This window comes from Culex pipiens, chromosome 2 (assembly GCF_016801865.2).
Source record: "Culex pipiens pallens isolate TS chromosome 2, TS_CPP_V2, whole genome shotgun sequence".
In the NCBI taxonomy this organism is placed as follows: Eukaryota; Metazoa; Arthropoda; class Insecta; order Diptera; family Culicidae; genus Culex; species Culex pipiens.
The window spans coordinates 69,839,830-69,866,119 of record NC_068938.1 but is presented as its reverse complement, the minus strand read 5'-3'; the positions used below and the strand labels follow the sequence as shown (position 1 = coordinate 69,866,119).

At 37.6% G+C, this 26,290-nt stretch overlaps 3 protein-coding genes across 8 annotated transcripts in view; 1 reads left to right on the top strand and 2 right to left on the bottom strand.

Annotated features, from left to right (window-relative positions):
- LOC120416081 (protein spire) overlaps positions 1–18,724 on the top strand; it is a 343,750-nt gene extending 325,026 nt beyond the window's left edge. For 4 of the 6 annotated variants that reach the window (XM_039577758.2, XM_039577761.2, XM_039577763.2 and 1 more), the window contains 6 exons: positions 4,693–4,885; positions 5,103–5,156; positions 10,711–11,282; positions 11,347–11,550; positions 16,504–16,787; positions 16,844–18,724. In XM_039577758.2, coding sequence (XP_039433692.1) covers positions 4,693–4,885; positions 5,103–5,156; positions 10,711–11,282; positions 11,347–11,550; positions 16,504–16,787; positions 16,844–17,081 — 1,545 coding nt within the window. In that variant the 3' untranslated portion in view covers positions 17,082–18,724. The remainder of the gene's footprint in view (positions 1–4,692; positions 4,886–5,102; positions 5,157–10,710; positions 11,283–11,346; positions 11,551–16,503; positions 16,788–16,843) is intronic. The other 2 variants (XM_039577760.2, XM_039577762.2) reach the window with 2 other exon arrangements.
- Positions 18,725–20,964: 2,240 nt separating this feature from the next.
- LOC120416089 (uncharacterized) lies at positions 20,965–21,957 on the bottom strand. The gene has a single exon (XM_039577772.2). The coding sequence runs from the start codon at positions 21,954–21,956 to the stop codon at positions 21,057–21,059; it is 900 nt and encodes a 299-aa protein (XP_039433706.1). The 5' UTR covers position 21,957; the 3' UTR covers positions 20,965–21,056.
- Positions 21,958–22,566: 609 nt separating this feature from the next.
- LOC120416091 (ubiquitin-fold modifier-conjugating enzyme 1) lies at positions 22,567–23,477 on the bottom strand. The gene is made up of 3 exons (XM_039577774.2): positions 23,224–23,477; positions 23,028–23,159; positions 22,567–22,966 (listed from the first exon to the last, which is right to left on the bottom strand). The coding sequence occupies exons 1-3, from the start codon at positions 23,344–23,346 to the stop codon at positions 22,712–22,714; spliced, it is 510 nt and encodes a 169-aa protein (XP_039433708.1). The 5' UTR covers positions 23,347–23,477; the 3' UTR covers positions 22,567–22,711.
- Between the last annotated feature and the right edge of the window lie 2,813 nt (positions 23,478–26,290).

Genomic DNA, 26,290 nt, shown 5'->3' with positions numbered 1-26,290 from the left:
AATTTGGCAACTGGCCATAAATTCAAAAATCTGTATATTTTTAAGGAATTTTTTGATCGATTTGGTGTCTTCGGCAAAGTTGTAGGTATGGATATGGACTACACTGAAAAAAATGATACACGGTAAAAAAAAATTTGTGATTTTTTATTTAACTTTTTGTCACTAAAACTTGATTTGCAAAAAAACACTATTTTTAATTTTTTTATTTTTTGATATGTTTTAGAGGACATCAAATGCCAACTTTTCAGAAATGTCCTGGTTGTGCAAAAAATCTTTGAGCGAGTTATGAATTTTTGAATCAATTCTGATTTTTCCAAAAAATCAAAAAAATGGTTGCAAAAAATGTTCAACTTCATTTTTTTATGTAAAATTAAATTTGCAATCAAAAAGCACTTCAGTGAAATTTTGATAAAGTGCACCGTTTTCAAGTTAAATCCATTTTTAGGTGACTTTTTTGAAAACAGTCGCATTTTTTCATTTTTTTGAGTAGTGCGGTGCCTGTGGGGACGCGAAGTCCTGTTTTTTCGTGTTATTTTCCGTCTCTTTTGTGACGCTGTTCGAGTGCATGGGGTGATTGGTCATTATAATTAAATAATGGCATCAGTAGTGCGGTGCCTGTGGGGACGCGAAGTCCTGTTTTTTCGTGTTATTTTCCGTCTCTTTTGTGTCGCTGTTCGAGTGCAGAGTGCATAATTGGCAAAGGGAGCGCGTGGTCGTAAAAAATATTCGGAGTGAAAAGTGATTTTTTTTTTGTGTGTGCCTTTTGTTTCACATTTTTGTCGTGTATTGTGTGCTGCGAGGAGAAGATTACCCTCTGAAAATGCAGCGTCATCAGTGCATAATTGACAAAGGGAGCGCGTGGTCGTAAAAAATATGCGGAGTGAAAAGTGATTTCTTTTGTGAATTTCAAAGCCCTTCCTATATCATCGTTGATCGGAAGGCACGGCGTCGGGTAAATTGTGTATAATGTTTTGAATAAGGTTTTATTTTTAATGGTGAAAAAGCCATTTCTATATAATGAACGAAAGACGCACTGACAATTTGGATCGTTGAGTTAAAAGTGGAGCAAAATAACTGTGTGTGAGTGATTTTGTGTGTTAACCAGAAAGACCTTCCCATAGCATCGTTGCTCGGAAGGCTCGCCGACGGGTCTGTTATGAAAGTCCTCCCCATAGCGTCGTAGCTCGGGAGGCATCGAAAAGCCAATACCTTATCCCACTAACCCAAAAAAAAATAATCACGTGATGCTTGAAGGAGATGCTGTGGATTCAACGGTCTCAAGCGTTATCAACAAGTATATAGCGAAAAACTATGTGCTTGATGAGTCTGCAACTTCAACTATCGGACTAACATTCCTCCCTTTCGTTGAACTGCAGGCTTCTTGGGAGGGCGCCGGTATTGACTAATAAAGTCGGGGTCTTCAGGGGTTAAACAGTGAACGGATGGTTGGCTCCCACTGATCATTTTTGATTCATTGTTTAACTTCTGCTGATCTGTCAATAACGGAGTAGCAGCTCATTGGCAGTCAACCATGCTCATGCTCATGCTCATGCTCAACAGTCGCAGTTTTTCATTTTTTTTTTTAATTAGTGCACATGTTTGCTTTCTTTTGAAAAAAAATATTTTTGAAAAACTGAGAAAACTCTCTATATTTTGCATTTTTCAACTTTGTTGATTCGACCCTTAGTTGCTGAGATATTGCCATGCAATGGTTTAAAAACAGGAAAATTAATGTTTTCTTAGTCTCACCCAAACAACACACCATTTTCTAATGTCGATATCTCAGCAACTAATGGTCCGATTTTCAATGTTAAAATATGAAGCATTCGTGAAATTTTCCGATATTTTCGAAAAAAATATTTTCAAAATTTTTAAACCAAGACTAACATTTTTAAAGGGCGCAATATTGAATGTTTGGCCCTTTTGAAATGTTAGTCATGGTTTAAAAATTTTGAAAATATTTTTTTCGAAAAAAACGGAAAATTTCTGAAAAGTTGGCATTTGATGTTCTCTAAAACATATAAAAATAAAAATAGCGTTTTTTTGCAAATCAAGTTTTAGTGACAAAAAGTTAAATAAAAAATCATCAAAAAAATTTTTACCGAGAATCATTTTTTTCCAGTGTAGTCTATATCCAACTTTGCCGAAGACACCAAATCGATCAAAAAATTCCTTCAAAAGATATAGATTTTTGAATTTTCATCAATCATTTTTGTATGGCCAGCTGCCAAATTTGTATGGAAAATTATATGGACAAACTAATGATGCAAAATGGCTTTTTGGGCATACCGAATGCACTAAAAAAGTTTCAGTCGGATTAAAAAATACAAAAATAAATCGAATGACCGAAATCTGAGAGAACTACTCAGCAACATCTTTGACCAACTTTTTATTGAACAAAAGGTGATTTTAAAAAATCTGGAAAAAGTTAAAAGCAGTTTGGATTTCATTTTTATTGTTAAATTGGACTTGCAATCTAAATGTCAAAAATATGATAAAATACACTGTTTTCAAGTAAAAGCCATTCACAGGTCGACGTCGTCGTGCTATCTTGTCGCACCCGCCATTTCGACGTTCCGAGAAAAACGCGTTTTAATGTTTGACCTAGAATAAACAAAAATGAAAGCACGCAATGTAAACAATAACAAACACGTTTTGTTTGGCTGACCATTCTGTGCATTGTCCCAAAGTTTGGATGAAGTTGGTTGCTGGAGTCCCGAGTTATAATTACAAATGTTTACGGTAGTTGAACTTGTACGTGTGTCAAACGCGATCTGACCTGAAATCCCTTTGGCCAGTTGTCGCACTTACATTTTCAGGGAGTGACAAGATAGCATGACAAGAATGAAACTACTATCATATGTAAAGTGACAAAAATGCACGGAGTTTTTTTCTGATTTCGTTGAATATCTCAGGATTGAAATCGAATTTTGGGGATCTGTGAAGGTCAAAATGTGAGGCATTGTTAGCTGCACAAAATGGCGTCCTTAACACAATTTTTTAGATCTAAGAATACTCATTGAAGATTAGTCATCTCGTTCCTAAGATACAATTGTTCAAAATTTAAGAAACAATATAATTTTAGTTTAATAAATGTTATCAAATAGCACTTAATTTTTAATTGCCAATATTACCAGTCCAACCTAGGTGCTCTGTAAACTCATATTTAGACCTTTTTGGTAAAAGTGCGCTAGAAATCAACTCCATCATTAACAATGTCTCACCTCGTTATGAAAACGGTAAACATTTCAATTCAAAAGGTGTTGACAAGCATCTCGTCACTCAATTTGGCACCTTAAAAAGTTGCTTGCCGGTAAATCGAAACCGGACGAAAACATTAGGCACTCAATTTTCCCATCAACCAAAAAGCTGGACGATGGCGTGGAGATCTCGAACTTTCGGTTGATGAGCTGCTTCAAAAAATTGGACCAGACGGTACACGATCTCACCCGAGAGACGGTTTTGGTCTGGCATCCATCATTGAGCAGCAGCGAACGCGATCGAAACAACAAATTTATGCTAGACTGGTTGGAGATTTCCTTTTAGTATGCTTTGACTAGCGATGCTGTCTGGCTGATTCGATCCAATTAAGCTGGTGTTGTTTTACACAAGCGTTAAGACAAAGTACAGGCTCGCAGTTTTTGTTTGGGTCGGCGGCTTTTCCTCGACTTTTCCGATTCCGATAAGGTGCCGATGTTGTTAGCTAACTGGCGTTACGAGAAATGTTAGGTTTAATGATGCGCTGCAAATTTCCGAGAAATTATCAGATTTCAAAGTTATCAAGCAGCCTTTTCCTAGGCAATTAAAGTAGCATGGAATGAGACTGTGATGGTACGTAATTGAATTTTCGATTTTTTTCTATTTGGTGTCATATTAAGTGAGATGCATTGAATTAGTAATGACAGAGATTTTTTAAATCCAATCTTACTTCTAAATATAAAAAATCTTGGTAAATTGTCAAATAAAATGAAACAAAAATGTTTAAAGGCAATGTCTCTAGATTGGAGGCCAAAAATACGACAAAAACTTAACCAAAATTTAGTTTCTTGCAAGCTTAAGTTGTTTGAAGGTGTCTCCAGAGGCCTTTTAATTGATACAGATTCATCAATGGCCTGCGGATTTTCATGCCGGTGATCTTTACAGCCTTGACGCCAATCACTTCAAACCACTTCACAAAGATCGTGCTTTTCAGAACTCAAAAAGGTTCCACTTCCACAAAATGCGTGACTCGGTCATTTTCAATTCGTCTCGCAATAGTTGTTGCTGCTGCTGCTGCAGAAAACGCCCTTCTCTCTCCCTTGCTAAGTGTACCCGCAATTACCATCTCACCTTGTGGTGATCCTGGCCTAATGTTTTTAAATGGCTAATTCTAAAATGGAAAGTTTCCATTTTTGTAACTTTTTTTTCTTTTGAAAACAGTAAATCTGAAAATAGCAGCCAAGAAATTAAAAAAAATAAAAGCTAACCCTTTTTGGGAAATAAAACATCTAAAAATTGAAAGTATCTCGTCTGAAATGGATCGTTCTGCCCTACATAAGAAGGAAGGGGTATTATGAAATGCGATGGTTTCGAAGATTGAAGCCAAGTAGCAAAATTCCGGTTACACGATTTCGCCTTCAACAAGAAGCTTAATCACAATGAAAAAAAAAATCATTCACTTTAAACTGATCTTTCGATCTCTCCTTCCTCTAGGATGACGACTTCATCATCGAAACGGCCCCAAACGGCGATTCCACGGCACCGGGCTCGAGCCATCCGAGGCCAAACGGTGGCGGCCGGTATGCCACCCTGGTGCCCGGTTCCAAGCGGTCCGGCGGCGCCAGTACAAATCTCATCAACAATGAAAACAACCAGAACAACATCAACACCGTACTACGGCGGACAAGTGAGTTATTGCATTGTTCTATTTCTTGATACATTCAAAAAAAGAGTAAATAAAATTTCATGTTCACGATTCAAACTAAACATTTTTAACAATAAAAAAAACCATCCAATTCACCTCTCTCATATTTTTCTCCAATCTATTCCAAAATTGCTCTCACTCACTCTGGAAAACGAAACATATCTGCAACAACTGAAACGAAACAAAAAAAAACAAACAGAAAATATCATAACGCACGACGAGTACCATAGGTTCTGTGATAAAGCACTCGAAAGTAAATATTAGCTCCTGATAGCGGCTCTATCTTTTTCGGCACCAGATTTTTTTGTGTGGATTCGGCACGTTTTCATGTTTTCCTTTCACTGATTCAATTTGCACCCTTTTTCTGTTCACCTTTTGTTTTTTTAGTATGTGTGTGATTTCTGGTGTGGGTTTATTAAAAATATATGCTTTTGGGAATCCTTTTTGATTTTTTTTTTTTTGTTTTATTACATTTACACTTGAGTGTCGACAAAAGAGTATTATTCTCATGGGCTCATTTTCCTAAAGTACACCTTTGAAAAAACGCCAATATTTTGATTTTAGCATCCTCTGATTTTTCACCAAATTATTTTGGTTCAATATGTACAGCTGTTAGATCAATTTTCTAGCGTGCATGAATCAGATGGCCTTCATAACGTCATGATTCGAATTCCCGGACGCTTCGAAACCCGGACACTTCAACTTGTTTTTTCAATTATATGGATATAAGTTCGCATTATGAATGTCAAAACTGTGTTATTTGATGAATTCTAACATTAACTTTCATTTAAAGTTTGTTTGAACGCTATAGTTAATGCCAAAACAATTAAATAAAATAAAATTATAAGTTTACCAAACATGCGAAATATTTCAACGGAAATATTTCATAGGTGTCCGAAGCACCGGGAAGGCAAAGCAGAAAATTATCTTTTTAATTTTCTTAAATTCTAGCCATTTTCTATATAAACTATCGATTGTTTTGATGTTAACAGCTTATTTGAGACCTAAAGAATGCCATTCACTAACATTTCAGTCCAAATTTGTGCGATTCATAAGCAAAATCGAGTGTCCGGAATTCGAAGCAAAAGTGTCCGGATTTCGAATCAGCTTTTAACGGTGTCCGGGATTCGAAACACAACAAGTCATTTTAATTTTCAAATTCTGATGAAAAATTGTTAGAAAAGACATATTTTGCATGCATTCTCTTAAAACTGACGGTTTATACTAAATCCTGATGACATTTCTACATTTCCAACTTATTACATGATTTTTTGCCAGCTATAACAAAAATAATATGGTACTAAGTGTCCGGATTTCGAATCATGACGTTATTTGAAATTTTCAACTATTTTTTTTTTAATTTTCATGCATATATACAACCCCCTACAACCCAACTCCGCCTTTAGGCGGGCTTAAATAAAAAAACATTACTTAATCCACCCTTATGGGGTTGGCGCCTTCCTCACATTTAAAGGGTGCTATCCAAAATGCAAAAAGTGCGTTAATATCACTTAAGTGCTTATAACTTTTGATAGGGTTGTCAGATCTTCAATGTTTTGGACGCATTGGAAAGCTCTTTTGAATACCTATTCAACGATAGGTTGCACGAGAGATCCGGACAACGTTTCCATCAACATATCTGAGATCCGGCCTCCAAAAAGCATATAAATAACACTTAAGTGCTTATAACTTTTGATAGATTTGTCAGATCTTCAATGTCTTGGACGCGTTGGAAAGGTCTTTTGAATACCTTTCTGAAAATGTATAGCATGACGGGTTTTCTTACAAAACCACCCTTTTTACAATCTTCCGGACTTTTGTTAAATTCGTTTTTTTAGCATAACTTTTGAAGTACCGTAAAACGGGGTGACTTTGATAGCCGGGGTGACTTTGATAGGTTTGCGATTTTTTCGCAAAATGAAGAGTACAATTAAAATACGTAAGGAATGGTTCAGAAACATACTGACCGTGGTAGAGAAGTGTTCAAAGTACCTCATGAAGAACTTTTCATAAATTTTTGAAAAGTTTATAAAGTTAGTTAACTATAGTTAAGAAAAAGTGGATGAAAGTCATTATTTTAAACTTCTCAAAGTGTCATGATTTTCTCAATGAACATGATTTTAATCGGAAAACGGAATGCATTTTCGGATTCTTTGGACAATTTTCCACTAGGAGAAGGTTAAATAAGTTTGTTAATAATAAATAATATGTGTTTTTGAAGCACAATTAAAAAAAATCTCCAAATTTATAGGCAAATTCAGTTGAACAAATTTCATGTAAAATGTGAAAACTTGTGATTCGTGCTTCGAATTCAGTTTAAAATGCAATCTAAATCGATAATTTTATAAACAAATCTATTTTTAACAAATTTCAGGCAAAATTCCGACTTTTTAACAATTTTACCTAAAATTTATATGTATTTTGTTAAAAAGCTTCTAAACTTAGTTAACTTAATATAAACATTGTTTTTTTTTCTTACAAACTATATCAGCTACTTTAGTGATGGTACATTTAACGTACAAATAAAGTTTGAACATCTTAAATATGATTTTAACAAGAAAAACTATGACTATCAAAGTCACCCCGGAATTAAAACCAAGAATTTTTAACGTAACTATTTTTCTAAACACTATTGAAAAAACTTTTTTCCAAAATAGTGCATGGGCTTTGTGTGGCCTACCCAAGTACATGTTTTAAAAATAATAATCTTGAGAAAAACCTTACCTGTTGGAAAATATTCTAAAAACAAATTGAAATCCTATCAAAGTCACCCCGGTTTACGGTACTTAACTAAACTGCATAATTTTTAATAGCGGACGAAATCGGTTCAACCAATGTCGAGATAATCGAGTGACAATTTGTTGATCAACATCCCACCACACACACAGACATTTGCTCAGAATTTGATTCTGAGTCGATAGGTATACATGAAGGTGGGTCTAAGAGGTCTAATTGAGAAGTTCATTTTTCGAGTGATTTTATAGCCTTTCCTCAGTAATGTGAGGAAGGCAAAAAAGTCGGCAAAAATCCATTTTCAACCAATTTTTGATCTATAAAAGGCATTGCAAAGAAGGACTCTCAAAATAAAAATAAAAATCAGGGTTGGAAGTTTGACTAGTTTTTTGTTACTTTGTCAATTTTTTTGAAAATGTATTTTTCTAAGCTCTAACTTTGGCTGTGTTCTTCACAAACATTTTCTATATTTTATGTAAAATAAGTAAGCAGTAATTTTTGTAATGTTACAGACTATGCCACTAAGCATTTTCTACAATTAAAATGTTAATGGTATCATTCTATAGTACAAAATGTGAAAACCAAGCAAAAGTTGCAAAAATGACTGTAAAAACATGAAAAAAACTAAAAAGGTAAATGGTTATAGTTGGAAGCGGAAGAATAAGCCAAATAATTCAGAAACAAATATAAACTAAGCAAGATAAATATAAATAAAAAATCAAAAAAAAATAAACAAGAAAAACATTTAACAAGAGAAGTAAAGTTTTTCTTAGAATAATAGTAGCTCAAAATGACGGGATAAATAAAACAATTAAAAAAGTGGGTGTTAGAGGGCTAGTGGATTGGGCGTTATTACTCCGTTTTTTTTTTATTTATTTTTTTTGTCAGCGCAGATGGGATTCAATCGGGTTTTATTATTGCTTTTGCATTGCAATCAAAAATCTCATGTTAAAAATTAGGAAAAATCTCGAAAAAATAGATTTTTGGGTTGTTATCCAAATAGTTTCTAATTTTATATTGCAAAATTTAGCAATTTTAATTTTCTATTTTTTTAAACAAAGTGAGATGGTCATAACTACTTCAAGTTTTTTTTTAATGAAAGATCTCTTTTATGTGCCCTTAACTCGAAAGCGATTCATTGTATAAGAAATCACTATTTTAAAAAAAAGTTGAAATAAGCATTATACTACATTATTTGTATTTTCAAACCTTCTAAATATTAAAAACAAAATAAATAAATAAAAACATTATTTCATGGCTCAGAGCACTGTTCAACTTTCAAAAATTGTGGATGGAGTAATGTTTAAAATCTTCGATAAAAGATCAGAAATAGTGTTTTGGTTTGTTTTTATCGTTGCATAATAATACAGGGTCTTAGGACCCTAATTAAAAGCTACGATTAAACATTATTAGACAATCATTGATTTTATTTAAAGTTTTTGTCCACCGAGGAAAAAAACATAATTCTCCACATTTTGAAGCAAAAATTATCACAAAATGCTATGTACATTAGGGTGGTCCAAATCAGGGCTTTTTTGGGGCTACCCCCTGAAATCATAGATGGACCCATCACTAGGCTAAATTCCAAATTTGAGCTCATTCTGACCACGGGAACCCCTCCCTCTAATCGCTTGAAGTTTGTATGGGAAAAATCGACAAAATGTATGAAGAAAAACAACTGTTTCAGTTTTTTACCTGTGGAGGGCGCAATAGTCGTTCAATCTTTATCAATTCTCAGATGTAGGACAATCTTTAATTTTAATAATAATTGTTTCTAGGTAGCCCCTTAAAGCCATTTGCGCAAAAAGGGTTCTTTTCAGAAGCAAATAACTTTTTTGCAAAAAATCCTAAAAATATGGTGTCTTCGAGAAAGTTGTTCAAAATTTAATGAAAGTCCTACATCTGCGAATTGATAATGTTTGGACGACTACTGCGCCCTCCACATGTAAAAAACTGAAACAGTTGCTTTTCTCCAAACATTATGACGATTTTTCCCATACAAACTTCAAGCAATTAGAGGGAGGGGTTCCCGTGGTCAGAATGAGATCAAATTTGGAATTTAGCCTAGTGATGGGTCAATCTTTGATTTCAGGGAGTAGCCCCCAAAAAGCCGGGATTTGGACCACCCTAATGCACATTTTTATTATTTTTTCCGTAAATTTCACTTACTTTTCCGATTTTTGGTCCTTACCTTAAAATTGTAAAAAAAAAGTAAAGGTGCCCCTTTTTATTAAAAATGCAAATATAAACACATTGTCAATACATTCAACTTGTTTTTATTCTTATTTTTTCAATTTTTGCCCCTAATTTTTTAAAAGAAAATTTGGATGTCTCTCCTCTCCTCTTTAAAAATAAAAAATATAGCTTTGAATGTATGGCCTAAACGAAAGTTAATTACCTTAAATAATTATACATTATTAGACTGCTCGTAAAATGAAGAAGGAACCACTGATTTTAAATTTTCTGTTTGATTTGTCCATAGAAAAAAAAGAAATAACTGACTCATTTCCAAAAAATAAATCTAAAAAATAGGTCATGTCGAAAAACATTGGAGACTACTCAATCAAAACAATGTTAGTGGGCCGATGTGGATCATTAAAAAAACACTTATCCTGAACATTCTTAAAGTGCCTTGTTTACAAATCCACACTGGCCAATTTACATAGTGTTGCTTGAATTGTGTTTTTTTGTTTACATTATACGTAAATTATCAAAGTCGTTTGATTTAAATAATTTTATTCGCGAAGGTAGGATTCAATTAATTAACTAAAATACCGTCAACTAGGGCGAATTGGAAGACCAATTTGAACACTCGAGCACCAAATTTGTAAATTTTGTAGCTTTGGGTCCACTCTTACCAAAAGCCACGCAAAAATCGAAATGGTGTTAAAAATTAAGCTAAAATAGCTGTCCCAAATCACCCCAGTTGACGGTATTTTAATCTTTGGCACTGTTTTCATTTGTATTGCACACCTAAATTTAAGTTTTTGAGTGCCCAACTGTTGTTATGGACATTCCATATGAACCTATCACGAAACTAACCCTCCCTTCTTCCCTGCAACCCCTCTCAAAAGCGTACGATCTGGCAACGCAGTGCGAATCGCGCCGGGCGTCGATGCGCCGCCACACCATCATCGGCTGCAACCAAAACTACAAACTGGACCACCTGAGCAGCCACTCGATGCCTCCGTCGCGACCTGCCTCCCGCCAGTCGGACCACAACGGAGGAGGTTCAGCCCAGCAAACCCATGCTCAGGGGACACCCCAGCACACTCAGCTGACGACAACGTCAACGGCAACGACCAGCAATGGATGCGCCGCCGTCGTAGCCGGAGATCTGCTGGTGGCCAGCAGCAACATGTCCTCGCTGGACACGTGGACAAAGAGTTCCCTGGACGAGCACCAGTGGAAGGACACCTTCAACCTGAACGACCGACTCTCGCTGACGCTGGAGGAGATTGTCCACATACGGTCCGTGATGACCAAGGCCGAACTCGAAGGTCTCCCCGTGGACGTCCACATCAAGGAGGACGTCGAGAAGCGCAAGGTTTGCTTCCTGTGTTTGCGAACCCGCTTTACCCTGTTTGCCCGCGGCATTCTGTGCAAACTGTGCCAGCGGACGGTGTGCAACAAGTGTAACCAAAAGGTAACTTCGAATGCGCTTCACAAATGTTGAGTTCAATGTCAAACTAACTCCGTCTATTTCTCAGATGCGAATACCTACCGAACATTTCCGGAATGTTCCCGTGGTGCTCCTGTCGCCGTCGCTGATGAGCAGCCCGTGCACGTCGAACACGCCGTCGCCCAGCCATCACCAAGCGCATGGCGGAGGTTCCGGACCGCACAGCCTCGTGGACGAAACGTTCCCGCGGTCGCTGATGGAGCGGCTGCTGCGGCCCGAGTTAGACCGAAAGGTGAGTTGACTTGTAGTTTCTCGACGAAATGCTTTTTAGTGATTTTGTCTGATTTTAAATTTTATTTTTATACAAACATTAAAAATATTCCAATATGTAGTTTCCAAGCTATCGACAGTTAAAAATTTAAGGCTTATTTGAAAATCCTTTAAAAAAATATTTTATTCAATTTAAAAAAAAATCCTAGCCAATATCTCAACAACTAGGGCATGTAATTCCATCGGGCACTTAATGTTGGCATATCAACACTTTGACGTTTGATAATGGCTTCAACCGAAATCGAAAAAAAAAATTAAAAAAATAAACAGCCTAGTTAATAGCAAGTTTTCACTAAAAGTTTGGCATATTAAGTTGTTTGAATAGTGATAAAATGTATATTTAAAACCGGTTTTTTTTACTTTCACTATTTTTTTGAATAGTCCTTGCAAATACCTACGACTTTGATGAAAACACTAAATTGATCAGGAAATGCCTTCCCAAGCAAGACTGCCATTTAAATTTGAGTAGGGGAAATATGCCCATTTTAAGCCTAATATGCGGTCGTGTTTGAATGATGCTGGTTAATCTGGAGTGTTCCTTGAAATTTACTAAAACCAAGTACACCAACGAGTAGAGCAACTTTTTGTGAACATTTCTGTTTATTTTCACTTTTAATAATAATGCTATTCCTATTACAAGCATTTAAAAAAAAAATCCAAAATGCATTCTAATCAGTCGAGTGCATTAGGCCACGCCTATTTTTCTATTTTCAGCTTAGTTTTTTTTTTCCAGCGCTCTTTTGGGTCTGCTTAGTGCTGCCAAAATTGATGAAATTTTAAGCGAACACTCACGAAAAGTAGCATTTATAGAGAAAGTTTCCTGGCAGCACTTCGTCGCCATCGTGCTATCTTGTCGTACGTGCATTTTGGGCCAAATTGAGTTAAGAACGCCATTTTGTGCAGCTCACATTGCCTCACCATTTCACCTTCACAGATCCCCAAAATTCGATTTCAATCCTGAGATATTCAACAAAAACCGAAAAAAACTTCGTGCATTTTTGTCACTTTACATATGAAAGTAGTTTCAATCTTGTCGTGCTATCTTGTCACTCCATGAAATTTGATGTAAGTGCGACAAAAGGCCAAAGGGATTTCAGGCCAGGAAAGTCAGGATGCGTTTGTCGCACGTACAAGCTAGACTACCGTAAACATTTGTAATTATAACTCGGTACTCCAGCAACCAACTTCAACCAAACTTTGGGACAATGCACAGAATGGTGAGACAAACAAAACGTGTTTGTTATTGTTTACATTGCGTGCTCTCGTTTTTGAATATTCACGGTCAAACATTAAAACGCGTTTTTCTCGGAATGTCAAAATGGCGGGTGCGACAAGATAGCACGACGACGTCGACTTGCTCACTCCAACAGGCGCTGCATCAGCATGTTGGTGGTGTTGGAGGCCACCCTTTGTTCTTTATTTGCCTTCGCTTCTCGCTCGGTTTTCTTCAGCCTGTGATTGGAATGGGTAGTCAAAATTGAAACGTCAAAAGACTTAACGCGTTTGTTTTTTTGATGGCGCTTGCTAATTATTTACATGTTTCGGGATTATTTTTTCAAGTGAGTGACTAAGTAATGGTCAAAAGAACATGTTGCTGGTAGTTGGAAGCAATTTTATATCTTAAACGCTTTTAAATCGTTGGCGCAAGTGAAAAGTTATTAATGACAACTTTCGTAAAGCAGTTAACCTCTCATCTTGCGTGTGGATGTGTGTGCCATCAAAATGATGAGAAATGGTCTCGGTAAATAGAAATTATGTTTGAAAGTGCATAAAATTTGATCTTTTTGGCCAGTAAATGGCATACATTTGCGTGCTTACTCGATTCAGTGCTGTTGCTGGTAAGTTTATAGCCTAAATAGTATTTTTGGAGCTTTAATCGAGCATCAAACTCTTCATATGACGAAGATAGGTGTTTGATTAGAAAGGGTATATTTCCCCTAATGTCGGATCTGTCGTGCGCTCTACAAAATTAAGATACACGCTGCTCTATTTCAGATTTTGGTTTTAGTTTTCAGTCGATGTGATCTATGACCAAAGTGATTGTGCCAATCACGAGATTATTTTATTTAGTTAATGTTTTTTAAAGTTTAGTGTGTTTAAAGTGCAAGTATAGCAATTTAAGGTACAGGGATAGTTTCAACTAGAAAAACTACATTTTTTTACCAAAAAAGAAGTCACTTTTCATCCCTCCTCCTTTCCGTCACTTGTGTATTTTTGCTTGCCAGATTTTTCCATATTTATTATCGGCATTTGTCCAGATTGTTGAAATTTCGGACTACTAATCCTGTTCCCAAGAAACAGATTTTCGAAAATTTAAGGTATCATTTTTGTATTGGCCATAGCCTTGACTCATAGGGAAGACCTTCACAAAGTTTTATCCAAATCAAAATATACAAATCCATTTCCAGAGAAATGCACACGTGAACTTTGAATTTTTCAAAAATATTTAGATACAGTCCAGACTCGATTATCCAAAGGCCTTGGAAAAATTTCACTTCAGATAATCAAAACTTATGATAATCGAACCACGAAAAAAAAAAATTCGTCGTCTAATTTTTGAGTGTCGAGCTTAAGTATCAGTGATGTTAAACGTTTAAATTAACGACGTTTAACTTAACGGAATCGTTAAACGTTAACCTAAACGTGAACGCGAACGGAGCCTACGTTGATCTTAACGTGAACGTGAACGGAGCATGTTAATTAACGCGTTAATCCCCAACTTTGAGGGCCTGTATCTTGTAATCGATAACATCTAGCGGGTTACTTCCAGTTGCATTTTACGGGCATTGACTGTGACTATGAGTTTCCGGTGAGGTAATTTGTCCAAAGTGGCCACCGGTTCCGGCAACCCGGAACATCCGTCGAGCCTGTTTTTTTTTAAAGCTTTTGTCATTCAATCGACATTTGCGCCAATGTTATGAAACGTTGTTTGTAGTACATAGGTAAACTGACTACTTTGGGTCAGTTCAGGGTATTTTTGGCCACTCCGGAACCGATTCCATGGTACCACGCAAATGGTTCCGATGATTGTGATATTTAAAAGTCGATCTGTTGCTTGTCAAACTTCGTTAAATTAAAATCATTAATCATCTATTATCATGCCGGTGTCCTTTGACCCGGTCGGACCACTCCGGAACCGGTTACCGGTGGCACCGGAGGAAGTGTACTGAGTATAAAAAAGTCCTTTCATGTGACATATCAAACTTCATGAAATTGAAAGATATGAGTGCAATTTATACAGTATGTAAAAAAAGTATTTACACCCTTTGGGCACAAATCACCATAAATCCAGTCTCCCAACTCCAAATAGCCATCCTTGACTGATTAAAAAAAAATTTGGATTGAATATAAAGTTTACTAACTACTTAGTATAAAAGTTTATATAACTCTGGAAATTTTTATATAAAACTTATCTAAACTCAATTTTGCAAACTTTTAATTCAACTAAATGTCAATATATTTCCATAGAATTGCTAAATAAACATTTTTGGGTGGGTTTAACACCGTTTTGGGGGTCTTTATATCGATGAAATAGATTTTTCGTTGGAATTTCGTACCGGGGTAGTTAGTATTTAGTAAACTTTATAAATATTCAATCCCAATTATGTTTTTAATCAGTCAAGGATGCCTATTTGGAGTTGGGAGACTGGATTTATCGATCCCGATGATGCTATGAGACGCGGGTTCGATTCCCGCCTTATCCACTGAGCTTCTATCGGATGGTGAAGTAAAACGTCGGTCCCGGTTTCTCCTGTCTCGTCAGAGGCGCTGGAGCAGAAATCCCATGTTAGAGGAAGGCCATGCCCCGGGGGGCGTAGTGCCAATAGTTTCGTTTTAGACTGGATTTATGGTGATTTGTCAACAAATAACATTATTTATGTTATTTTTTCGAAAGGTGTACACACTTTTTTGCACCTTTTTTGATTTTTGTAATAGTATTTGTTATAGAACTTTTTAAAGAAATCATCTTTTCATGAGCTTTTTGTGTTCGGTATGAGTTTCTGAACAAAACGTAGTACTTTAAATTGTTCACATGTTTCATCACAAAATGTGCATAGTGCCCAAGGGGTGTAAATACTTTTTTTACATACTGTAATTTAATAGACAAATCAGCTTTTTGATGGTCAGAGATTTGATAGCTCTCATACTAAATGTCTCGATTTTCATACTTTTTGTTAATTTTCTTTTAAAATAAAATACTTTTAATATGTTAAAACATATGAAAACTCATATTTTTGGTGCACAAAATTCCTGCTGAATCGAATGGTGTACTTATCTCGATTGAACATTTTTCGAACAGTTTTTATTTTAATGCCATTCTAGACACATTTTGTACACCTAATTTTTTGTTATTATTCCATCCTTGACTGTCTCCGAAAAAGTATAATTTAGAGATCAGAAGATATCCTACAAATTATTTAGCATTTTTTAATGTGCTTTAGGTTTAAAAAAATAATTGCCACGGCCCCGCCTGAAAAAAAATACATAAGAAAATAAATTTATTTATAGGAAACTTAAAAGATTGAGAATTGTGAATGTTTAAAATCCAGAGCACAACAAAGTACAAAAATGTCCAATTTTAAATGCTTTTTAGCTAGGTATCAGTAATCCATCAATTTGATCTGATTTGAAATCTTTGAAAGTTTTTGTAACATAACAAATGTTCTGAAAACTGGTTCTTATGTCCATTTCAAAAAAGCCCCGGGATTTTCAAAATATTGGAAATTGGATATGAAAATTTCGGTAAATCAATGAGCTCTAGCTAAATGTACTAGGAACATATTACACTTATTTAGAGAAAGAAACAAAACCTTTTTTTATTCAATCGTATCTTCAAAAAAAGGTCCATGTTTCAATGAAGTCTCCTGACTCACAATTTAAAATTTAGTGCTTATATAAGATCGTCAACTTTCAGACTCGCAACACCGTCGGTAGCGCTCCATCGTCGCCAAAGAACCAACGCTCGGCTTCCAGCACGCCGGGCAGCAGCCTGCACGGCGCCGAACCCCTTTCGCTGCCCATGACCAACGGCAGTGGCGCCAAAGATCACAACCACCACCCATCGGCAACTGCATCCGCCACCACAAGCCAACACCAAAAGAGTCTATCGCTGATGACGCGCAGCATGGAGGGTCCGCACAGTCTTCCGCCGCAGAGTCCGGCCCGGCCACACTCCAACAACAGCACGCTGGACCGAAGGTAAGCTTAACCTCGAGTTTTGCGGGATTAAAAGTCGGTCCTAATCGTCTCACTAGCACTTCCAGGAACCGGTTCGCCAAGGCGTTCACCCTGTCGGCGGCGGCCGCCGCCGGTCAAAACTCCGTCATCGACCCCCAGAAGGAGCGGCTGACGGGGGAGCTGATGGCCGTGTGCAACGATTGCCGCAGCCTGGTGCTGGAGATTATTCGGTCGTCGCGCCAGACGCGATCCTCGGCGCAGAACCAGGCGCTGCGGAACCTCACGCTGGACCTGTCGCCGGTCTACAAGCGTTAATCTCAAAACGACATGCCAAACAGGTGCTGATTGTTATATCCCTCTTTCGAAAAAGGGTGCCCCTTATTTTTCACTCTCTATTCAACGGTTGGGTTCTTTTCTCTCTTTGTGAAAAATCAAATTTGAAGCGAAAAACGCGCGCGCAACTCGAGCTTAAAGTGAACTTTTCGTAATTTAAATTAATTTATTCGCTAACACTAGCTGTTAAGGGTGCGGGGGTGGTTTCCTTTCTGCACGCTTTGCTACCAAATTTTTACTTTTATAAATTCCTAGCAAATTTTTCCAACTGTTCCTTAAAGGGTGCACGCGTTCGAATGTCCCTCCCCGCAATCAACAACACGAAACAAAAATGTAAGAAAAAGAGACAACGAGGTCTCTTAATTTTTACCTGGTCGAAAACACCACCATTTGAATAATTTGAACTTGTGTTTTGCAGAAGACACCTATTTTTATATGTGCATCACACTCTCGAAAAAAGCGCGTAGTAGCGTTTCTTTGAATTTGATTTTTCGCGCGCAGAAAATGGTTTTCTTTTTTTCTGAAAAGCATGCTTGTTATGTTACGGAGGATTTGGGAGGAAACACACACACACACAATCACACACAAAACCAATTGTAAAAAGTATAACCAATTGTATTGATAGGAAAACTAACCGTGACTTGTTGAAGTTAAAAATAAAGGAATGTTGAAACGATTAACCTCCTGCGAATTTAATCACGTTTGAAGAAAGAGAGTTGAAATGTCTTCCTTTTGTAGGATTTCTTTAACGTTTTTTTACAAAATTCAAAAAAATATATGTTTTGCCAGCAATAAGTTTTCCAATCATCCAATTACCTTGAAAAAAAACCAAATCAGGTAAAGGAAACAATATCTCAGAAAAGAAGGCAGCATGTTCAGAATGGAGCAAAGAAATAACACAAATTACAGTTGTTGATAGAAAAGTAAATCACACGCAAACAAACAATCTATCGAACTAAACCTTACTCGAACTTCACGAAACTGTGAACAAACACGATCGAGTAGGATCGCAACTACATAGAGACTTCACGAAACAGGACCTCTTCCCGAAGCACATCTCAACTCGTATCAACCGTATCTCTCTTTCAATATCCTTGAATATGTTTAGCAAAACACACACACAAGCAGACACATCTAGGTTTACATCCGTTTCGCGAGTAAACAAGTAAATAAGTTGCTGTAAATCTCCTTGAATAGCATGATACTCATAGGCTAACGCTGTTTAAAAATCCAACACTTTGTAAATAACCAAAATCAAATGATTACACTTATATATCGTTTTAGTAAGAGCTATAACCACAACAACCAACAAAACAAATCACACTTGCACACTTTTTTTTTAGTTCGTACGAGGCAGAAACATAGTTTAGTTTAAGGCTGCATTCTTGTCTACCTATATTATCGCTGATCGATCAACGGCAGCACACAACACAGAGGAATATTAATTGTGTTAATATTTTAATCGCAAATCAGAAACTGACTACTGCTACACACACACACCCACATCAGAGCAACGTGCGCGCAGCATTGTGTATAGTTAAAATTTTAAAAAACAACAACTAGATTAATATATATCAAGAGAGCTGTTAAATTGAGAAAATATAACGCAAAAGTACTAGAAGTGGTTTGGTTTTGTAGTTTTTTTGCGTTGAAATCAATCCGAAATACTCCCTGAGAAATTTTCCTTTAGTTTAGTTACAGTCCCTCAATAACATACTGTCGTGCTCGTGCTACCTTGTCGTAAATCCATTTTGGGCCAAATTGTGTTAAGTACGCCATCTTGTGCAGCTTCCAATGCCTTTCCTTTTTAACTTCATAGATCCCAACAAGTCGATTGTTATATTTTAGCGATTCTATACGAAATAGGTTTTTTTTATCACCCAAACAACTCACTATTTTCTAATGCCGATTTCTCAGCATCTATTGCGCCATTTTCAATGTTAAAATATATTAAAAACATTCGTAAAATGTTCAGACCTTTCCGAAAACAATAATTTCATTTTTTTTTATCTAGGCTAACATTTCAAATGGACGTAATATTGAATGCTTGGCCCTCAAAGTGGGCAAACATGGGCACTAATTTTAAAAAATGGATAACTGAGCAATTCTCTACCAAAACCGTGAGAGCTTTTTCTGATCAACACCAAGTCTTCGGCAAAGTTGAAGGTATTGTTGAGGACTATTGAGAAAAAAAAATAGGTACACGGAAAAAAAATTGCCGATTTTTTAAATTAACATTTTTTTGACAAAAACTCAATTTCCCAAAATACGTATTTTTTTAATTTTCGAGATGTTTTTATATGTTTTAGGGGACAAACCCGCAACTTTTGAGCCATAGAGAAACATGGTTAAAAGTCTGCCGCCGAGTTATGAATTTTTGAAAAATAGTGATTTTTGGAAAAAATCGAAAAAATATAGCCACCGAAAGTTTGATTTTAGCGAAATATTTGCAGCTTTTCGATTTTTACAAATAGTGACCATGAGTGACCATTTCTAATTTTTTTTTTTAAGTTCAGAAAAGTTGCTATAAAATTGTCTAAGAGACATTGAAGATTGAACCTCTGGTTGCTGAGATACAGCGGCTTAAAGAAAAAGAAACATGAAAATTGAAGTTTTCTAGGTCTCACCCAAACAACCCACTATTTTACAATGTCGATATCTTAGCAACTAATGGTCCGATTTTCAATGTTAAAACATGAAACATTAGGGTGTAATATCAATATCGATTTTCCAGCACAGCACTTTTTCAGTTCCTTTTGGGGTCCTAAACATCTTTCCAAAGTTTGGGAACGATTGGTTTAGTCAAGGGTTTAGTCCTCACTTTGCGCAAAGCGATTCAATTTTCTATGAGAATTTGTATGGGATAAACCTGGGTGATGAATAGAGAGAATGCGTAACGTGTTTTTCGAATGATCCCACTTTGTTTACATCTACAGGGTAGCAGGTTGTTCTAGCACAAGCATGACTTTTTTCTTACTAGTGAATGAGCTGTTTTATAATCAATAGCATGTTTTTTATTTTGTCTAGTTTTTGAAATTTTTTGCTGGAAAATTGTAGGTTTTTCTTTTTACGGGTGACGAAGTACTGCGGCGAGAGTGTCATTCTGCAATGTCGCAGATAAATTCCCTGGCTGATTCTGTAACCCTGCAACTCTTCCTGGTTCAGCGAAAAAGCTGATCCAACAATTTTCACTAGTAGGGTTTCAAACGGAATCAAACAATAAAGACAACTTCTGGATCGATACAACAGTATCGACTCCATAAACAATCTCGCTTTCAACTTGCTCAAGTTTTCCTGACTTTAACTCCAGGTTCTCAAAAGCCAAACTTTTTTCATTCTTGCAAAAATTGAAACAACAATATATTGGTTCCACTTTGACAGTTCGAAATTGAGGCCGTTTTGCGAACCACTATTCAGCACCCAGGGATAAACATTTTTTTTTATTTTGATTTTTATAAATATAACTCACGTTTCACGTTGTACTGAAACCGGACTCAGGTGCTAACTTGCTCCTGAAAGAAGATACAGCGTCCTCAAAACTCGTCTAAAACGTGATTTTCGAGCAAAAAACACGTTTTAGACGATGTATCTTTCATAGGAGCAAGTTAGCGGGAAAGTTGTAGAGCATATTCCAGAGCAACCGAATATAAATCAGGTTTTAATAGCGTGAAAATTTAATCGCTTTGCGCAAAGTGGGGACTTAACCAATCGTTCCCAAACTTTAGGGAGTTGTTTAGGACCTCAAAAGGAACTGAAAAGCTTTTCCATACAACCATATTACTCCCTAATGAAACATTCGTGAAATTTTCCGATCTTTGCAAAAAAATATTTTTTATTTTTTTTTTTGTTATTTATTTAACTGGCCTTTGCAAGCATAGATTGGCCAAGCGTTACTAATATCGCAATTCAAAAAATAATAATAATATAATTTCATTTATTGACTGGCGTAGTCCTCCGTCAAACGGCTGGCTTCCCCAGTCTTCTTTTCGGCGTTGTTTGTGGAAGAATGTGTTGATCTCGTTGTCCAGGGTCATTGCATTGTTCGTTCTCGAAATTCGGTGTCGGTGCGGTGTTGGTGTCGTCATCCAAGCAGCTTCTTTTTTCCACTGATTGGTTGACTTCTTCACCCGATAATTGCCTTTTTGCTTTGCCTTTCTTCCCAACAGTAGTAAATCCGTCATTGCCATTGTTCTCAGTGAGAAGAGCAACGACTTGGGATTCAACAACTGTTGGTTGGACTGGAGGCAAAACAATCGGCGCAAGGGGAGTAGATTTTTTCGGTTTTTGTTGGTGCTTTGCTGCTGCTGAGCAGCTCTTCGAAACGTGGCGTTTTTCGCCACAGCGGCGACACGTGACAACTTGATGTGTGTGCGTTGCTAATGTGCTAAGTTCGCACACATTGATGTAGGATGGCACGGGCTTGGACAGCTTCATCTTCAGCACACGCACACCATTCGGCACGCCGGCGAAAAAGTTCCGCCAAACCTCGTCCCTGATTGTGAGTACATCACCGTACTCACGCATGGCTTCGGCAATTTGGGCGTTTGGTAGGTCTAGCGGTAGATCGTGGATCCGAACGTCGACGGTGTTGTCGTCGACGTAGAACGGAATCTTGATGGTCGGGTTGGCTTTAAAGGCGTACTTGCAGTGGTTGTCCGATGCTATTTTGGTGGCGGCTGCTGGGTCCGCCATCTCGATGAGCACGCAATGGCGGATGTTGTGCAGCTGGATGCTTTTCAGGTCGGAGGAAGTTATTCCCAGACCTTTCTCGACAAACCGCTGCACGACCTCCAGCTTTGGGCGTTCCGGGAGAACGCTGAAGTCCACGACGAGAATGTTTTTGCGGACAGAACTCATTTTGCCACAACGCGAGTATAGTTTAGCGTACAAAAGCACAGCAGAGAAACACGTCTGGTGTACACAAGAAGTAGTTGTCAACTGAAAAATATTTTGGAATTTTTCAAATCTAGACTAACATTTTAAAAAGCCAAACATTGAATATTACGCCCATTTAAAAAGCTAGTCTTGATTATTTTTTTCATAAAATTATTTTTATTAGGTCTTTTTCGGTACTGGGACCTGGTTAGGACCGAGTCGGCTTTTGTAATTACATTTGACTTAATAATTACAGAGGATCTTTTGTGTAAATGTTAGTGGGAGGGGCTAGTCTTGATTTAAGAGATAAAATTTAGGTGTCTTCGACAAAATTGCTTAGATTGACAAGTCCAAAAAAATTATAGAAGACAAAAAAATCCCAAAAATATTCCGGAAAAGTTAGATTTTCAAATACACCCTAATTTTCAACAAAGCCAAAAGTTGCCCCATCGCATTTTCAACAGCTTTTCTGAAGACACCAAAGCTCCAGAACGGCACCATTTTTCGGAAAATTCATTTTCCAATTCATTCTACGATCCGGTCCACTGTGCAATGGATGTGATTTACTTTCAAGAACAAATACCGATTTGCATCATTTAAAGCATACAAAAGCAATAGCCTATTGATTGATAAATCGTTTACGCACAATATTACTTTTTTCATATAAATCTTTCTGCCACAATTTCATAACACAAATAAGAGACACATTTCCCCTACCAGCCTTGCGCACCTCATCCTCAGCCAGATGTTTCGCCCTTTTCCTTGTACGTGACGACTCCTTTCTCTATCAAGTCCGGAATCTCGACCGCCAGCCACGGTGCCAGCCCGAGGGCCATCGCGTGCGCTATCCCAAACTTGGGCACGTTTCGCGCCCACAGCGGCTTAAAGTGATCCGTTAGGCAAATCTTACCGCCGCGGTACATCTTGGCGGTTTTACCGTCCAGACCAGGGAGCGCAATTTCCGGGGCCGTCGCCGGGTACGTCACGGGAATCTGCGAGGGGGTAGAGTAATCGTCAATCTCTGGATGGCAATAAATTAGTTAGTTAACCTACGTCAAACTCCACATCAAACTCGTACTTGAGCAAGTTGTGGACATACCAGCATGTTCCGAACCATTTTGTTCCCTCCTTGTTCGATTCCAGGCGGAACCAATCCGAATCCGACGACTTGTTGTTTTGGACGTACTGCAATAAAATTAATGTTCAGCAGGTTTGTTTTTCTAGAAAGAAAATAAAACAGCAAACCCACCTTGATCAGAGCTTGGTATTCCTCCTTCAATCGCTGCACCCAAAGGTCCTTTTCCCGGGGGCCAGCCTTGGTCTGCAGTAGTGGAATGCTGCTAAGTGTTTTGCGGGTGCCTTCATCTACCATTTTGCGGGTTTAAATTTCAATTTCGGATGCACTAAATGGCTAAATATCACTGGTGAAAATGCTGCCAAATTGTGTGAAAGTGTTTCGCCGTCGACCCGTTTGCGTTTGCGTATTTTTGTGATGACAGCTGATTTCAACGTGTCACGCGTGCAAAAAGCGGAGAAGGGGAATGAAAACAAAACTGATGGCGAGAGATCTCGCCCCGTCAGTGGGCGGGGAGAATGAAACGGGCGGGAAATGTGAATCGCATGCACGGAAAAAAATACATTTGACATGCTTCAATAAGTTTTAAAGATTTTAACACTTTTTATTGTTCTTTTTTTTCTAATATTGCAAACATTGCCCCAAATTCTTCACCTGTGCAAATATCTGCACACCAAATACCACTGAAAATCATACCCCTTCCCAAAATTACAAAGGTAAATAGTATACTATACTACTATACTATACTACTACTGCTATACTATACTACTATAGTAGAAAATCTCACCTATTTTTGAAATTTAATGTACACTGAAAACCCGATGGTTTGACATCAATTGTTGTCAAACGAACGGGGTCACTTTATAGTTTGACACTGTGGTGCTGACCTTTAGTTATGCACACCTTGTTATGCCAACCTTGGATAGATGGTTCCTGACACATGAAGATCTGTCAGTTGACTGATAGATGTCAGAGTGGGAAGTTGTGTGTTAGGTAGTGTGAGTGTGCGAACCGAGAGCGGATGTTCCCTGCAGGCCGGTGTGGCCATGATAATCTGTTCCGTGATAATACGGTACCACAAATGGCGACGAGGATTGGCGAAAGATTGGTAAGAATGTTTCAATTAGTTCGCCAGCTGAACTATCTTCCCGAAGCGGAAGAAGGAAAAAGGTAAACAAATGGTATATTCGTTTGGGTCCGCTGCGAGAATTCTCACTAGGATGGATAATTACGGGCCGTCAGGGTTTTCTTTGGTTACTAGTGAGCCGCTTAACAAACAAGCAAGAAATTCAGTGACAACCAGTTAATGGACAACTTATACTGACGTTTGTTATGGGCACTCGGATGGAAAGCTCACCTGATTAAGAACTCGTTAAGATCCAAGCGAATATAACCAAGAGGTGGCAGGAAATTATACTGTACCCAGTGTGGAGAGATAATATGCGTAAAAGTTTTTTGATCTAAAGTTGAATCGTGTTTATATTATAATTGGTGGAAATGATTCAGGGTCAAGACGATTTTCACTTCATCGTTGTTTAAAAAAAAAAATACAGCTTTCGGAGTTGGAAAAAAATGATAATTTGAAATATTAAAATGGTACGAGTAAATAATCCAATGAACAGAAATAGACAGACGCCTAAAATAATAAAAATGGTTAATTTTCAATGTTTTAAATTGTGTTGTTTTGTTCATAGACAGATACACTGAACCTCCGGTGGAGGGTCACATTGTCGTTTGTACCCCGTTGGTTTGACAAAGTCAAATTAAATGAGACCCCATTCGTTTGAGACCATTGGTGTCGAACCATCGGGATTGTAGTACATACAGGATCTAAATTAGAGTGGTTAAAGCCAAATACAATTTAAACAGACCGGAAGTCGAAACCCGGAAGGGTAGACTTCGAGGCTTCGAGCCAGTTGAAAATGACGGGAAGGCCAAGAGTCTGACCCGAGGCTTCGAGCCAGTTGAAAGAGACGGGAAAACCAGGAATGTGACCCGAGGCTTCGAGCCAGTTGAAAGAAACGGGAAAACCAAGAATGTGACCCGAGGCTTCGAGCCAGTTGAAAGAGACGGGAAAACCAAGAATGTGACCCGAGGTTTCGAGCCAGCTAGAAAAGGCGGGAAGACCACGAGTTGAACCTTAAGGCTAAGAGCCAGTTGATGATGAAACGGGAAGACCACGAGTTGGATCCCAAGGCTAAGAGTCAGTTGATGATGAAACAGGAAGACCACGAATCGGATCCTAAGGCTACGAGCCAGTTGTGGATGGAATGGGAAGACCATGAATCGGATCCCAAGACTTTGAGCCAGTTGTCGATGGAACGGGAAGACCATGAGTTTGAATCCGAGTCGGCGAGCCAGTTGTAAATGAATCAGATAGACTAAGGGTCAGATTCTAAGGCTACGAGCCAGGACTTAATCATTCCAGAGGGACTGAGAGTCATCACCCAAGGTTACGAACCAGAAATTTATAAAGGTAGAGTAAGTGACTGATTGCTGAAGATTCGAGCCCGAAATTGGGAAAAGAGTATGAGAATTAAAAGTCACTCCTCCTTGAGTCAAAAAGGACCAAGAAGAGCACAACAATCAAAGAAGCTCCAGGATCCAGAAAAGACCATTTGTAAAGAACTTCGAGCTGGATAAATTTTGCCTGACTAGACTTTGAGGTTACCCAGCGGTTAGGTCGTTAGCTCAGTTCAATTGTAGAAGTCGTCTCCCTAAAAAAAAACTGCCTCGGTAGATTCACTAGGCGGCAGTTGGACCCACAATCCAAAAGTCGTCAGTTCAAATCCCGGGGTAGATGGGAGCTTAGGTGTATAAAGAGATATAAAGAGATTGACTTACTGTTTCAAGCCTTCGGACAACTAGCTTTGAGTAGAAATCTCGCAATAGAGAACGCCAAAGTAATACTGTAGAGCGAACAAGTTGATTTGATTTTAATTAGAAGAAATATAAAGGAGATACACAAAAAATAACTTCCCATAACTACATCAGATTACAAAATGATTGGAAAATAAAGAAACTACTGCTACAAATCAGAGCAATATTCTGAAAGAAAGTGAGCGATGAGTCAAAGTACAGATATTAAAAATATTAGATGATCTGAATGAGCATATATGGACAGTAAAAAAAAGGGAAAGTGAAGGTGAAGGATAAATTTCTAAGGTCGGCCAGGATAGTAAGGATAGTAGTGTAGCAAAAGTATATAAAAAAAATTGAAAGTAAAATGAGAAAATGAGAA

Coding starts and splice junctions, on each gene's coding strand:
- LOC120416091 (XM_039577774.2), bottom strand. CDS start 23,346: ATGGTAGATGAAGGCACCCGCAAAACACTTAGCAGCATTCCACTACTG. Junction 23,160..23,223: donor AATACCAAGCTCTGATCAAG/GTGGGTTTGCTG, acceptor ATTTTATTGCAG/TACGTCCAAAACAACAAGTC. Junction 22,967..23,027: donor AGTTTGATGTGGAGTTTGAC/GTAGGTTAACTA, acceptor ACCCCCTCGCAG/ATTCCCGTGACGTACCCGGC.
- LOC120416089 (XM_039577772.2), bottom strand. CDS start 21,956: ATGAGTTCTGTCCGCAAAAACATTCTCGTCGTGGACTTCAGCGTTCTC.